Consider the following 14,672-nt stretch of genomic DNA (forward strand, 5'->3'; position numbering starts at 1 on the left):
TGCTGGAGGAAGAAAATAAACATTTGATCAGGTTGGCATTGATAGGGCCATCCAACTGATGCATAACCAACTTGTTATGAAGAATAGGCTTTATAATAAACTCAGTGCCACTGGAATAAAGTGACGGGTTTAACTAGGTAAAAACCATTTGAATCAATATAAATGTCATGGCATGATCTAAAGTTATTTGAATTGCTGTGGTAGGATAGTTTAACATTAATCTCCATTGCTTCTGTTTGTCATAGGAATTCAGCTGAATCCCAAAAGCCAATATCACTATCTCAAAGCAACATTTCTTGTTAATAAAAAATATGAATACGAATTATCCAATATTTTTGGATCAGCTGTTACTAATTATTGTTCTCTACTCCAGCTCAGAAAAAAAACGCCTTGTTCTGTCACAATGGGACATCACAAGGTAATTAATTAGGTGACATGCAGGACAAAACAAGTGTTTTTTATACTCCAGCTGCCAGCCTTTTATCTTTCCACGGTTTAATTCACTGTGTTTTCTCTGCCAGCAGTAAAATATATCTTTTTTTTAAAGCCCCATACGTGTCTTTGAGCCACATAGTAGGTACAGGTAACTGGCTATATTCAGGGCTACATTGCAATGGGAAACTCAATCCTGTAATTGTCAATAGCATATCTGCAGAATTGAAGCAGTGTAGTATTAAAAATGAAAAGAAAAACTAATATTTTGTTAACAGCAAAGTCACAGGAGAGAAAGCAATAACTTTGTTTTGCCATATGTTTTATGACACTTTTTTAATATCCTTTATGCAGTTGAAGTGTCTTGTTTCGGGAAAGGAATAAAAGCTGTGAAATGCAGCCGTATCTTATGTGTGTTTGTTCATTTACAGTCATTTCTGCGGTAGAGGTGACAGCCGCCATCGTCGAAATTAATGTTCAGACGGTTACTGTCTCTACCTCCCAGTTCCAAGTTGCGTTAACATGACATAAAGTTATTTAACTAGGGGACCTGACACACCTGACAGCTGGCTTTAAAGAGCTCATTTCAACAGAGGAGGACTCTCCATCGCCTCATGGTGAACTCAGGCCCTGTTCAGACCTGGCACCAACATGCTTTTTAGGTGGACAGCTCTAAGTCTATAGTTCACCCCTGGCATTAGAAAGCATCTCCGCATGTGTCTTCAGTTACCACTTGTATGTGCAAATAAACATGTAGGCCCACATCATTTTCGTTTGCATATATAAAATGCATATTCTAGTGAAAAACCTTTCTGTGTGTTCTGTGTGTGTTTACATTCTGTTGTTAGCTGTTACGCCTACATTATTACAAAAACGTTCTATGACTAATGAAAAAAAGCGGCGCCAACAGTCTCTGTTTGCTGATGGCCGTACATTTGTCCGCCTGACAGCAGTAAGGGTATAATATGTTCGGATTTATCAGGTTCATTTTATGAACCTAAATATAGGTTCAACAGAGCACCGGAATGAACGTTTACTTCTACCTAATGCAGAGGACGCGAGTTGAGTATGTGATCCTTCAATGTGTCCCAGGACACATGTGCGTACACGCTGCCATACGAATGTGGCCATATGCGGCCCAGACCGGCTCTGAATATGGTGAACTAGGCGTCATTCGCAACTAATCAATCCTCAGAGAAAATAGCCAACGACTGCTTGCCAACATGCACACACGTTCTGCTTCCTGGTGAGAGAAAATACTGTAACTATCCATCATATGAAACTCATAGTGGAAAGAAAAACAAAACAAATCAAGCTACCACTCCGCTGGATCATGTTTAATCTGTACGCTCAAGAAACCATTGTCGGCTAAACTGTCAGCTTAGTTGTCACAAATGGCGTTGCCAGCAAGTGATCTTTTGCTTGTAGACCAAGAAAAGAAAAGGACTGATGCAATAATAAGATCGGAGAAAAGACACTTAATGGAAGAAATCACTGGTGTACTAGCCAGTCAGACAGCACTCTCTCTCTCTCTCTCTCTCTCTCTCTCTCTCTCTCATTGACTGCCTCCACTGACAAGAAAACGAGCACTGAACCAGTGTAAACTGTACAGGCTGCTTGAAGACGTTGTATTGTATTGTAGCAAAAAACAAAACAAGAGGTTAAAATCAATATGTCATCAAATGCACAGTAGATGATCAATAAAGAAAGTTAAATTGAGTTACGGTATGACTCACACAGATGCAAAGGGAAAACGTGCTGCGAAAAACACTTTTTGCTCAGTTTATATTTTGTCTAAATATCTTTAAACTACACATACGTTTAATGTCAAAAGATCACAAGAAACAGAACAACAGCTAGAAACACTTGAGAACACAAAGACCTCTCACTGCTGCAAAGGGGTTTGAAGATATTGTATATTTTAGAAAACTACTCTCTTGTCTGCGATCATACCTCACTAACCATGAGAGCTGACATTTGAAGTGAGGTGCTCTTTTGGTTTTAGCTTTTCACAGCACATTTTGGTCTCACTTTGGACTGCAATCCATCTTTCTGAATTACTGTAGCAGTGGAACAATTGATCCAATCTTTTTAGTGCCCAGTATATTCCTGTAAAAAGCTTCATTCCACAGGGACAGAAATACATATTTGGGATGGACTCAAAAGCAGATAAAAAATTGTTCCTAACATTTTTTCTTGAAACATTTGTACCACTTATGATCCAAAGTCTAACAACATTCTGATGTTTTCTGTAACTCTGCTGCCCACCAAAAGGGCAGAGAGGTCAGGAAACAGACCTGTGCCTGGGTAAAATAAATCATTGCCAAGCTGAGAGTTTAGGTCAAATAATCACCCCTCTGATAATGCATGTCCATGGAGAGGGCTGGTGAGATTCATTGCTGTTCTCTGGCTGACAATAATGGAGGCTTTCAAAGGCCACAGTCTTTAATTTCTAGTCCCTGCTATCAGCGTTTTTATCCTCTAGAGAGGGGAAGGTCAAATGCCCTTGTTCCACAGCCCCAGAGCCAGCATCCTGGGCATTAAGGGCTGAGAGAGGTGGCTGAGGTCAGGCTGTGATTGTTGCTGGAGATGGCAGACTGAGGGTTCCTGGGGCTCATCGGACCCTTCTCCAACAAAGAGTCTTCACATAGCTGCTCCTAGGACAGTCTTATCAGGGCATCACTAATGGTTATGATATGATCTGTCTAGCATCACTTCCAATTAAAGCTGGCTGGGGGAATGTGGCTGCTCCACATCTCATTGCGGGCTCAGTAGTGTTCAGTGAATGTAGACTATTGTTTGAGCCACTCATTTCAGTGGCGATCAAAGTTCCATTGTGACTACCACAAAGGGAAGTGGCCACTGGCCAGGCCTGTTAGATATGTAGTTGTGGTGGGGAGATGGAGAGGGTAATCAGTCTTCTTACTGATAGCAATGACCAGCCCACTTCTCATCATGACAAAGACTAACCTCTTCAATACAGAAATAAAGCTATAACAAAAGGTTATTCTTCTTGTTTGGATAGCCTTGCCTTTCGGCTAAGAAAAATATGTCCCTGAGAATCCTCATAATTTCTACAAACTTTCTTTTCACACTCTAGTCTCTGAGCTAATATCTCATTCTTAGAGCTTGCCACCTTCAAATGACTGTGACTGCAGCAAAGCCGTAACTGTGGCAAAGTCTGAACTGAACATCCACAATGCTCTCCACCGAGGACCTCAAATCTCTGTGCAGGCCCAGACTGAAAGCTGTGCAGATGTGGTGTGAGGACACATACTGGGCGAGGTGAGCACAGCTCTGGGTCAATTATACGTGTCTCCAGCAGTGATGATAATCGTCTCGCTTTAAGGTGTGAGTCTGTGGAACAAACCACAATCTGTTTAGTAACTCATCTAGGGAGGATGTACAAAATGCACAAATCAAAGCACATTTCTTTGAAGATACTTAGTAGTTTTAAATGTGCAAGTTTGAGTTACAAAGAACCGCTGTCAAATTTAAAAACGTTATTTTTCATGTTTCACCGAGCTTCTCCACCTTCAGACTCTGAAATCTTGACCACTTCACCTGCTTTTCAGTGGAATGAAATTACAGGAGACATGTGAGCCTAAATTGCTCAGAGTCAGTGTCTCATTTGCATGCTTGAAATAAAACGAATTGGGCAAACCGCAGTAGAAAATCATTACTTTTAAAGACTGTGTTGGTGGGCAGTCATTGAGTCATCTCATATGGTGCTATTGAACTTTTCAGCCACAACAAATAAAACTGAATTAGGCCCACCTTTTGTAGCGACAGATTGTATTATTTTATCATCCTTTAATGGTTAAACATCTGATGTTCAAAGAATGCAACCAAACAGCAGGACAGGAGGACTAATGTTGCTTCACTGTATCGAACATGCCTGCCATCTAATCCCATGGTGAACCTCCACCAGAGGTTAGTGAAAAGGACTTGGTCATAATGAGGCAAGAGCAGCTGCAAGCCCTTTTGATAGAATGAGGTCACTAAAGCGACAGAGATCAGTGCGCCTGATTGGGGGTTGGTCGCTGGGGGTCTCATTCAAAAGAACTGGCGACAAACTATTTTGTATTGAAGGAATGCGAAGCTGCGGGCCCTCCTCCTGCTCTTTTTCAATACATGTCTCGGTCAGAAATAAATCATTTTAATTGTTCTCTGATTCCCCCTCTCACCATTTTGCAAAATGATAATTGAAACATTAATAGGATGTTAATAGGATGTGTGTCCTGGTAACCTTTGATATAAATCTTGCCCGTAATGGAGAATATTCTCCATGACTTCCATGAATCAGAAGTAATTAAAATGCGTGGACAAGCACCATTTTGGGGATTTACAAATACGGTTCCTGCATCGCAAATAAGGTTTGACCCTGGAGGATACTGTTGATATGGAAGACAAAGTTTTTTATGTATAGGTTTGGAAGAATTACTGCATTATTGTGCTACGAAGTCAGTTTTTCAGGCCGATGATTATAAGACTGGCTTCTTTAAAATGCATAGTTTGCCCTTCAGTGGGAGTTAGTACCTTTAGCGAGTTTGTTATGTAGACCCATGAGTCCAAACACTACTGAACCCGTATGAGTAACTCCAATGAGTGGGGCAGAATAGTGGTATTGCCCATGAGAAGAGAACTTAGCTGGAAGAAACAAGATCCTCCTTATAGACTAATGGATGTGTTAGCGAATGCGCTTTCAGACCAGCTTTCATGTTGGCTCCACCAGAGGGTATAGAGGGAATGGCAAATTAATTATAGAAATGAAGCCAACCTCCTTTTCTTATCATGGAGGGCAGCTGTGTGTTTCCCCCTCGCTCATTTCCCTTCTTCTCTGTCTACAGCGCTGGAATGTGTCCTGTTTGACATCTACTCTCTGCTTCTCCTCATCAATCCATACAAACGTACTCAAGAGTAAGGTAAAAGGTGGAGTCTTTATTGAGTGAAAATGTCATAGAAAGTGTTGCAGACCAGCAGAGGAAGAATCAGGCTCCGTCTTGCCTTTCAACTTATATCATAGCTTTTAGACCCTTCCACTCAAAGTCGACGAATACGTCAATATTTCAAATGGGATCTTGTGTTGTAATGACATCATTCGGTTGGCTGTGAAGGCACATTAGCTGAATTTGAGTCTCAAAGACAGGCAACATGTTCAGTGTCTGTATTGTACTGTTTTGAGAGACATTTGGAGATGTTAAATGTCTCAAAAGTGGCATGTGTGACCCACTCTAGCAAATGAAAAGAGCACTACCATCAGAAATAGACATTAGCACACACTCATCACACTTGTTGGACCATTCCCAAAGGTCTGCTTTGGAAATAATGGGAAAGAGCAACAGTGAATGCATGGAATATTAATGCGGAGTTGGAGCCAGACCTCGACTCAAACTGTTAATTTCCATTTTATCATGACAAATAGAATAGACATCACTCCATGTGTTATTATGCTGTTTTCAACAACAGTTCTCAAACACTCATCATCATATTACAGATTGTAAATGTATTATGGCAGATTTAAATCTAGTTCAAAATGGAAAACTTGTTGCCTGCTGTTACACTCACATCCATTTTCTGGTGTGTAGATTATTCAAGTTAGTTAATGGTCATTTCAACACATATTAAACCACATATGTTGAAGACTAACTGAAATTAGTATTCAGTATTATGTTGTTTTTATGTTTCAGCTCATGGAATTGTTTGGTCATAATTGTAATGACTTAAAAAGGAAGTTTGGTTTATTTTTCTGCTATGACTGATCGGTCCAATATCTGTGTGGGTGGGAACTAAAAATAGTCTGTCAAATCACTTAATTTCCAATGGTCACACTCATTAAACATCTATGGGGTTACTCCATGACTCCACATGCTATAATTATGCTAAGTTTACAGAACTAGTGTTATTGTGAGTTTTGGCAGTCTGCTCATTTTCCTTTACCACACCTGTGCCCGATGGAAGAAGGACATCTAACGCTAGCTAGCCCCATCTTGTGTATAATGTAGGACAGACAGTCACCTGCCAATGGCTGCAGGTTGAAAAGTTAAGTCTAGTGGGAATCAGTGCCAATGTTAGCAACTAGGCTAACTAGCATGCATTTTTCCAGTGGAAGCTAGTTAGCTTGGCTTGCTAACTTCCTCTTTCCAATTGAAATACAAACTTAAGATACAATGGTTCTTTTGGATATTGCTGCAAAGGCCATGTTAAAGTTTACCAATTCAAAACATTCATAAAGCAGAAAATAACTATTTGCTATGTGCTAGTGAAGTGATGTCTACCTAAGCTTAGAAGGAAGTCACACTCCCTGTGTGTGCGTGTTGTAATCCGAGTTTCTCTGTGCTTTGTTTACACTGTCCGACCGCAAAATGTATGAATCCTACTATGGCAAAGGCATGACCCGCCCTCCTCTGCCTCTGATTGGTTGGTACTCGTTCCTTGCCTCACGATGACGTTCCTCACGTCGTGCGCGCTGACCAAATAAGTATTGCAAATTGCAATACATACATAAGCCAAATAGACTATTTAAAAAACCTTTTGTATCAACTGGAAAATGCATCACAAAGCTGTTTTTCTGAGCTCATGATAAGTTTACTTTTATTATTACAGTTAATCTAGCAGAAGCTCTTATCAAGTTACAGTGAACTAACTACTGGAGCAACTCAGGGTTAAGTGCATTGCTCATGGCCACAATGGTGGCAGCCCTGGTATTGAACTCACGACCTTCTGGTGTTCTGTTTGGCGTACCACTGGACCACCACCCTTAGAGATACCTGATTCTCACATGACAGCAACAAACATATGATGATCTTATATAATATGAGATAATATGTAGATTCAACTAACCAACAGTATATAAAGTATTTAAAATTAGCCCAAACTTGAACATCTAGAGCACTTAAATTCAACATACACATTAATGCAGCTGTAATATTAATCCAAAAACATGGATGCAGGACTTTTACATGTAGTGGAGCATTTTCACACTGTGGTACGAGTGTACTTTTACTGAGGGATCTAAATACTTCCACCAAGATTAGTCTCATGGTATGAGTATGAGTATTTGTTTAATTTTATTTTTATCCTTTTTGTTTTTCTTCGATTAATCTGTTGTAATTTGTATGAATACATATTTGTGTATGTTTACTACCATCAGCTTTGGCATGGTTCTAATCCTTTTACATGAAACAGAATAAGCACAGTCTTTTAAAATGTTTGAAATACTAGTAAGGCAAAACTCCACATAACAACAATCTCCCCTTTTATATTTTATTCATCAGACCTTATGCTCAGTCAAATGAACCAAATGGACGCTGATGGTTATAAACATACAAAATGTGTATAAATTACAACAAATTCAATAAAAAATGTACCAACCACCAGAACAAATGTCAGAGCATACCAATGTATTAAACACTGATGGAAAAAGTGTTCAGATCCTCAAATAAAAGTCATGCTGCACTGTGAAAATACTCCACTACAAGTAGAAGTCCTGCATTCAAAGTGTTTTACTATTATATATGATGTTTCTGGGTAAGTATTACTTACTGCATTAATGTGTATGTTGCATTTTACTGCTGTAGATAAATGATTTAATGTTGCGCTCATTTGAACTCCTTTATATACTGTTCGGTAGTTTGTATTGTCTCGTGTCTTGTGAAAACCACGTATCTGTAAAAAGCTTTTCACGAGTTTCTCAGAAAAAAAAAGCCGTTTTCAGCTTTGTGACGTTGCATTTTCCAAATGATCCAATCGGCTTTTTAAATATTTATTTTGAATGTTTATTTAGCTTATGGTAGTAGTGCAATACATATTTGTTCAGCAAACGTGAACGTGAGACACTTCATTGTCAGGCAGGCGACAAGTACTAGCCAATGAAAAAAAAAAGAAAAATAGCTCCAGCATTATTAGTTTGTGCATAACTCCGTACAAAAACAATTCGGTAGAGCTTCTGTTGAGTAAAGACAAAGAAACAAAGCAGAGAACATTTAATAGTTTAATTATAAGCTGCTGTATACATTCAGTGATTATTCCGATTTTCATGTTGCCAGAAGCCATGGGTGAGACCAGCAAAACATTCAGCTACAAGATCTAGTTTGTTGTATGCAATTTGTCAATTTTTCATTCATATTTTTCCACATTGTACATAGTTTACTGCAAAGCAACATAAAACCACATTGCTCATGTGCAACACGGTTCTTCCAAGACCGTAGTTGGTTCAAACATGATTCCACCCAGTCTGTTGCGTGGTGCTCGTAGGAGGGGAGAGTCCTGTTTATACCACTCTGGTCTCAACCTTATCTTTGAGAGTAACTGAACACAGATGGCATGGGTGACAGCGGTGCTGAGCAAAGCTAGTCTTCGCATCCGAATGCCCTCAGTCGAGGCTGAAAAAGTCTTGTTTTAACTTGATTGGGCCCAATAGGAAAGGCGACTCATTAAACAGATAAAATAGGTGGAACCCTGTTACCAGCTTGAAGAACACTGGGTGCCGTTTTTTCTCCTCCTTAGATACTAAGATTAAGCAACATCCTGCAATTTTGAAGGTTTTGTTTGCATCTTTTTTGGTTTCTTTTGCTATCTCACTCTAAGCTCATTGAACTGAAACACTAATGTTGGTGCTGATATCGCTTTTTTTTGTTTTGTTTTTTTTTGTCTTTTTTACATTTTCTAGTAGCCCACACAGAAACTTGATGGCACAAGAACTGACCAATAAGAAACTCTTTACAACAAGGTAGACTGCAACAGTTGCCAGGGGTCACACAGTAAACAAAAAAATAATCCAAGTTCATTTTGAAAATAAAAAACAAATCAGATTCAATATGAAAGCAAAAGACAAATGAACAAAAGCAAGTTAATTTCAAGTATAACTTACTCATAAAATAACTACACGGCATTAAATATTCTCATTATACATTTTTAAATTATTTATAAAATATATTTTGGCATATATGTTTTTTTTTATTTTTGTGTTTGTGTAACAAACGCTACTGTAGCTTCAGTTGAACACCAATGTTTATTTGTTTTTTTCTCTTGAAACAAAACATTAAAGGGATTGTCACATAACAACAGGTTATTAAAAATGATAATAGTAAACCCTATAGAGAGTTTCACATAGCAAGACATGAGTGACGATCCCTTCTATCCTAGCCCCATAGTCAAAAGTCAAAAAAAGTACAAGACCAGAGCACACAGTTCTAATTTGTGCTCCACTGGCTACAATCAAGGTTGGGCACAGGAGATTTCAAAAGCAGTCTTTTTTTCATACAACTCAATTTGAACACAAGGATCTGTCTGTCCCACTTCCAGTGTTCAGAGCGGCTGGGCAGATAGCGAGAGTTCATTTAGCTCCATCCTTGATCAAATATAAATACTGTAAAGACCTCACAGTCTGATGACACTGGGATGTCCTCAGGGATACACGGAGAAAGGTTCTCTTATTAGTCAAGGAAGAGGGGCAAATGAGACCAGGAGGTCTCTCTTTCCTTCCCTTGAATGCACTGAAAAACTGTTGAAGGAGTAAATTTGAGAATATCTTTAGATGAATCCTGTGTATGTTGTTTATTACACTGATGAAGCTCACTATACAAAGGAACAAAGAGCGATTTTGGCAGCTAGAACAAACCGCAAAACCAAAGAAGGCAAATCAGTTTGTGATACAAAAGTAGTTCAAAAGGCATAACTGTACTTATGAAATTGGCACCTCAGGTGTCCAAACACGCAGTGTCCTGCTTTGGCGCAAGCGCTGCGGAGGTCCACTGGCAATGTCCATGCAGTCAACAGTAACCTGCCTGTCCACTCATTGCAGACTGATCGAAAGAAAACTGAACAAAAAGCAAACAAGCAAAAAGTACTGCGACTACAACAAAGCCACATCCACTACCTCGGCTCGAACACACAACTAGCTGCAGCATACTGCAGTTCATCGTCCTTAGCACGAGCTAGTTCTTGAATATTGTATACTGCAAATGGGTGTGTCTCTCTACGTCCACAGCCTGACTTTCTTCTGTGTACACACAGCTATTGCGGGGTACATATATGTGAGTTTACACGGCATGTGTGTATGAATGTTGGTGTGTGTCATAGAGAAGCTCGCTAAAGCACAATGTCCTTCAGGCGCTTGCTGCTGGGGGATTCCTTGTCTCGGCCATCGTGGAGAAGAGTGTTGATCTCCCTGACAGCTGGCTCACTGTCCTTCCCCTCCGGCTGCCGCAGCAGGCTGTGGTTGGCGATTCGCTCTGCGTCGCGGCATTTCAGTGTGTTGTAGGCAGATGACGGCTTGGACAATGGGCTCTTCAGGTGCACGGGGGAAGTGATGGGGCTGGTCGCCTCGCGCCCGTTGCCAGCTTCACGGACAGCCCCTCCATTGGCCTTGGGGCTACACACCTGAGACTCCTGAGTCCGCTTTCCCTTTAACTCTCCCCGTTCCACGTCCTCAGGCCCATCCTTGCCGAAGGTGGCAAAAGTCCTCTTGATGGTGCCATCCTCGTAGTGGGGCACGTCCACTGTGGTGGCCTCGATAGACAAAGCGATGACATTACGACCGTGCTCGGGTGACTTGGCACGCGCCGGGATCGGGACACGAGGCATCCAGCAGCGGTCAGAGTGGCCTAGGATGCGACACTCGTCCTGGCAGTGAAAGCCTTCGCTTGGATCTGTGGAGACACAGAAGAGAGAGAAAACATGATTATTAGATTTGTCTTTAAAACCAGCTTTATTTATTTGTTTATACTCGCTGGCGAACAGACATCGTAGCCTACTGTTTTTTTCTTCAACATGGCCTTCATTAAATCTAAGTCCTGTCATGAAATAATAGAATAAATAAATGAAAACCAATGCTGCATTTTGTTTTAATTAAAACAGCCAAAGTTAAACATTTGGGAATGATTTGCTTTCACTTCCTGCATCTGCTTAACACTGCAGTCCCGTTAACACTGACTCACTGATAACTAGAACTGGATGTTTGGGGCACTTCTAATATGCCAATTAAATTATGTATTGTTAAATCAAAAGTCCATTTGCAACTCTTGTATAATTAGGTTTTCTGTAGCAACACCAGGTGAAAGACAGGTTTAAACAGTGCAATCAGATATCTCACAGAGAGAGACACCAGACGAGTTGCGGTGTTGTTGCCTGGTTCATCTCTCTCTTCCTCTCTGTCTCTGTCATCTGGCGCCGAGTTATAAATATGTAATGATGTTTAACGCTGGAGTGAAAAAAAAGATTTGCCTGAGTCTGTATAACTGCACTCTTTCGTACTTTGTTGTGTTGGAGGGGAAGGACTTTCAAGACAGTTTTTGCCTCGTTATAACGACAACAAAAGTGTCATGCTCTCTTACTCAAACTGAAAAGCTGCAATTAAGTTGTTCTTGTTTGTTTTAATTCACATATACACACACACACAGTGATTTCTGAAAGAGCATGGTACTAGTAGTTACACTACACACATTTTTTAAGCCCTAGAAAACATAACAAGTCCAAAGTCTCTCTATGCCACTGTGCGGTTGCGTTTCCACCTGTTTCAATCTTGAGCAAGAACCTGACACACAGATGCGCAATGACACATTTCTGCGCTTCCCTACTGCTTGTTTCACTCCTAGCAAGAGCTTTCCTCAGTTTCAGAGGCCCAAGGTGACAAGAGGGGATTGTGAGAGGGATTGCCATCGACCCAAATGCATACGCTTACATCTGGCAATCGCAGCTTGACAGATCACCTAATTAAAATCACTAATGATCTGTTTTTCTCCCTTCTTTCCTGCACTCATGAGAGGCACCTCTGCTTAGACCCTGGGGATCGATATTTAAAGATTGAAGACAGGCTTTTCAGGGGCAGATATGCCAGAGCTGTCTCTCATAAAGTATAATCTGATGAGAGCGACAGATAACATGGTGACTAAATGACTGCATGCACGAGTAAAGGGTATCATGGGTTGTTTGAACCCGAATATGGGAAGTGGAGTTCCAGAGGAATCACCATGCTTGAAGGCTGAAAGTGAACACCAGCACACAAAAATGCAGACCATGAGTAACCGATGTCCACATGAATGCCTTGTAGTGAGACAGAGACGGCACAGAATTAGCTTCCTTTGATCATGTCCAATACATGCAGACATCCTCATCCTTACAAGGGATGGCATTGTAATAAGCCTCTCAAATTGAGACACATTTACTGCCTTACAGGAATTCTTTCTGTGTTATAAATATGAACTTTATATCGTTCCATAATATCACCCACATTATCCAGACCACAGCATAAATAGGCGGTTTGATCAAATATCTTTATACAGTTAAAATCATTTTATGAGGCCAAAAAAGTAAGAGTGAGCAAATTGAATGTGTTTTCCGCTCCTGTCTATGTATGTACATTTGCATGAACGCTGATTAGTCCAAGGGACTGCACCGGCTGCAATCAGGGAGACAAAAGGCAAGAAGCTGGGGATTTTGTTTAAAGAGAAGCTATCCAATCAGAATGTAATAATGTAATCAAAAGTCTTTATGGAAGTCTTTAGCAGGTACCAGCAACATAATGGAGGGCGATGAAAAAAAACAAAAAAACATGCTCACACAATAGATTAGATTGTCCACTGTTCAAATCCCATGTTCTTTTTTTTTACCTACTAACTGCTTTGTCATTAACTGTATTTTGAACGCACGTTTTGATGCCTTGTATTCGATAACTGTCTAATAACAAAGGTGCCAATGTTTCAGTCTTTGTAGCAATGTGAAGCACATTTTTAGTACTTGCTGGCATTGAAAAACTCTTTATGTAATTTGAAAGTCGTAAACTTTTACACAATTCCCTTCGCTACATTTAGTAATCTGATATTCCTCCACAAATCTTGTTTGACAAAGCAGATCTTCTTTTCCACTGATTAAAGATTTACATGCATCATGGTTATGAATGCAATTTCCTCTAAATACTTTTGCTTTTTTGTATAGCCTGAAGCACTTTCTAAAGCATGAAAAGCCTTGAGGCACAAAGAAATATACACAAGTTGTATGCTCTCTACTTAGCAGTGCATGCAATATGCTATGAATGGCATTTTCTCTCCTTTCCTTTAGGGGTCTATGGGAGATCAACTGGGTTGTAAATGACATTGTTATGAAAGCCAAGTGCCATTAACACTGACACATCCTGCCTCTCCTCAGAGCTTCATAAAACGCAGATGTTGCTCTAAAAGACCCACAAAAAATTGAAGAGACAAAATTGAAATAAAATAAGTGACGGGCCATCGGCCTCTTACAAAAACACAATCTCCTCCTATTCCAAAAAACGAGCAAACCGTAATGGTGAGAGATGAATTAATGGCTTTTACTGCGGTACTTAGGTTTGGAAGTCAACACAACAGACAGTGAAGGCACCTCCTGCTGTGAATGTGTATTCAAAGTCTTCAGGAAAATAAGCTTCCCAATCAGTTCCAGGAGCAGACTTAAAGTACAGTACAGAGCAGGATGTCATTTGGAACATTTCGTATTTGCGATTTAATACCTATTAATTACTGAGGGCGCTCCATCGGGAGGTGGAGGCTGCCTGTGTTCCACATTTGAAATACAAACTGTTGGTAGTGGAGGCAAAAAGATTCATGTACCACGTAGCACAGTGTTGGTATCAAATCAGACATATGGCACTTACTACTGAATTAAAGTCCAAAGACTGACAAAGGCACCGGGGAGCACTTTGAATATGTATGTAGTGGTGTGCATGGTTTTGAATATAATAAATATTGCCACTTCAAATGCAAAAGCCACATTCTCCTGATAACGCTGGCCATGTTTTTCCTGTTTGTAGTTACCTGGAATAGCATCACTTCACATCAGCATGGGGAGAAAACCCACACGTTCCCTGCCATTTCATCTCACATCTGCAGCCTGCCAGCAGCCGATTCAATCCTGCCTCTTTCCCTCAATCAGATGAAGGCGTCTTAACTTCAAGTTACAGCAGACAGATCTTCAGCTTCAGCATGGGGATCCCATAACCTGACAAGCTCATTGCTCAATTTACCCCTGTGCGCCGCATATAATGATCCCTTCATGTCATACAGCTGGGGGTGCTATTTGTTTGTTGCTAATTTAGCAAAAAAGAGAGGAATCAGCATAAGACTAAAATCCCCTGAAACAAAAGGGGGAAGGGATGTGTTCACTGAAAGAGGCAACTCCCCGAAACACTCCCTGAGCTTTCGCCAGCTATTTTGCGTCCTGGCTGGCTAACACATGGAGCCTGGCTCAGGAAAACACAGGCGCTT

General features: G+C 40.4%; 1 protein-coding gene across 1 annotated transcript in view; it reads right to left on the reverse strand.

Annotated features, from left to right (window-relative positions):
• Positions 1 to 8,412: 8,412 nt before the first annotated feature.
• The window catches only part of pcdh19 (protocadherin 19), a 53,231-nt gene continuing 46,971 nt past the window's right edge, over positions 8,413 to 14,672 (reverse strand). Inside the window, exon 6 of the mRNA XM_029441702.1 lies at positions 8,413 to 11,084. Coding sequence (XP_029297562.1) covers positions 10,525 to 11,084 — 560 coding nt within the window. The 3' untranslated portion in view covers positions 8,413 to 10,524. The remainder of the gene's footprint in view (positions 11,085 to 14,672) is intronic.

The sequence above is a fragment of the Cottoperca gobio genome, chromosome 10 (genome assembly GCF_900634415.1).
Source record: "Cottoperca gobio chromosome 10, fCotGob3.1, whole genome shotgun sequence".
NCBI classification, from domain to species: domain Eukaryota; kingdom Metazoa; phylum Chordata; class Actinopteri; order Perciformes; family Bovichtidae; genus Cottoperca; species Cottoperca gobio.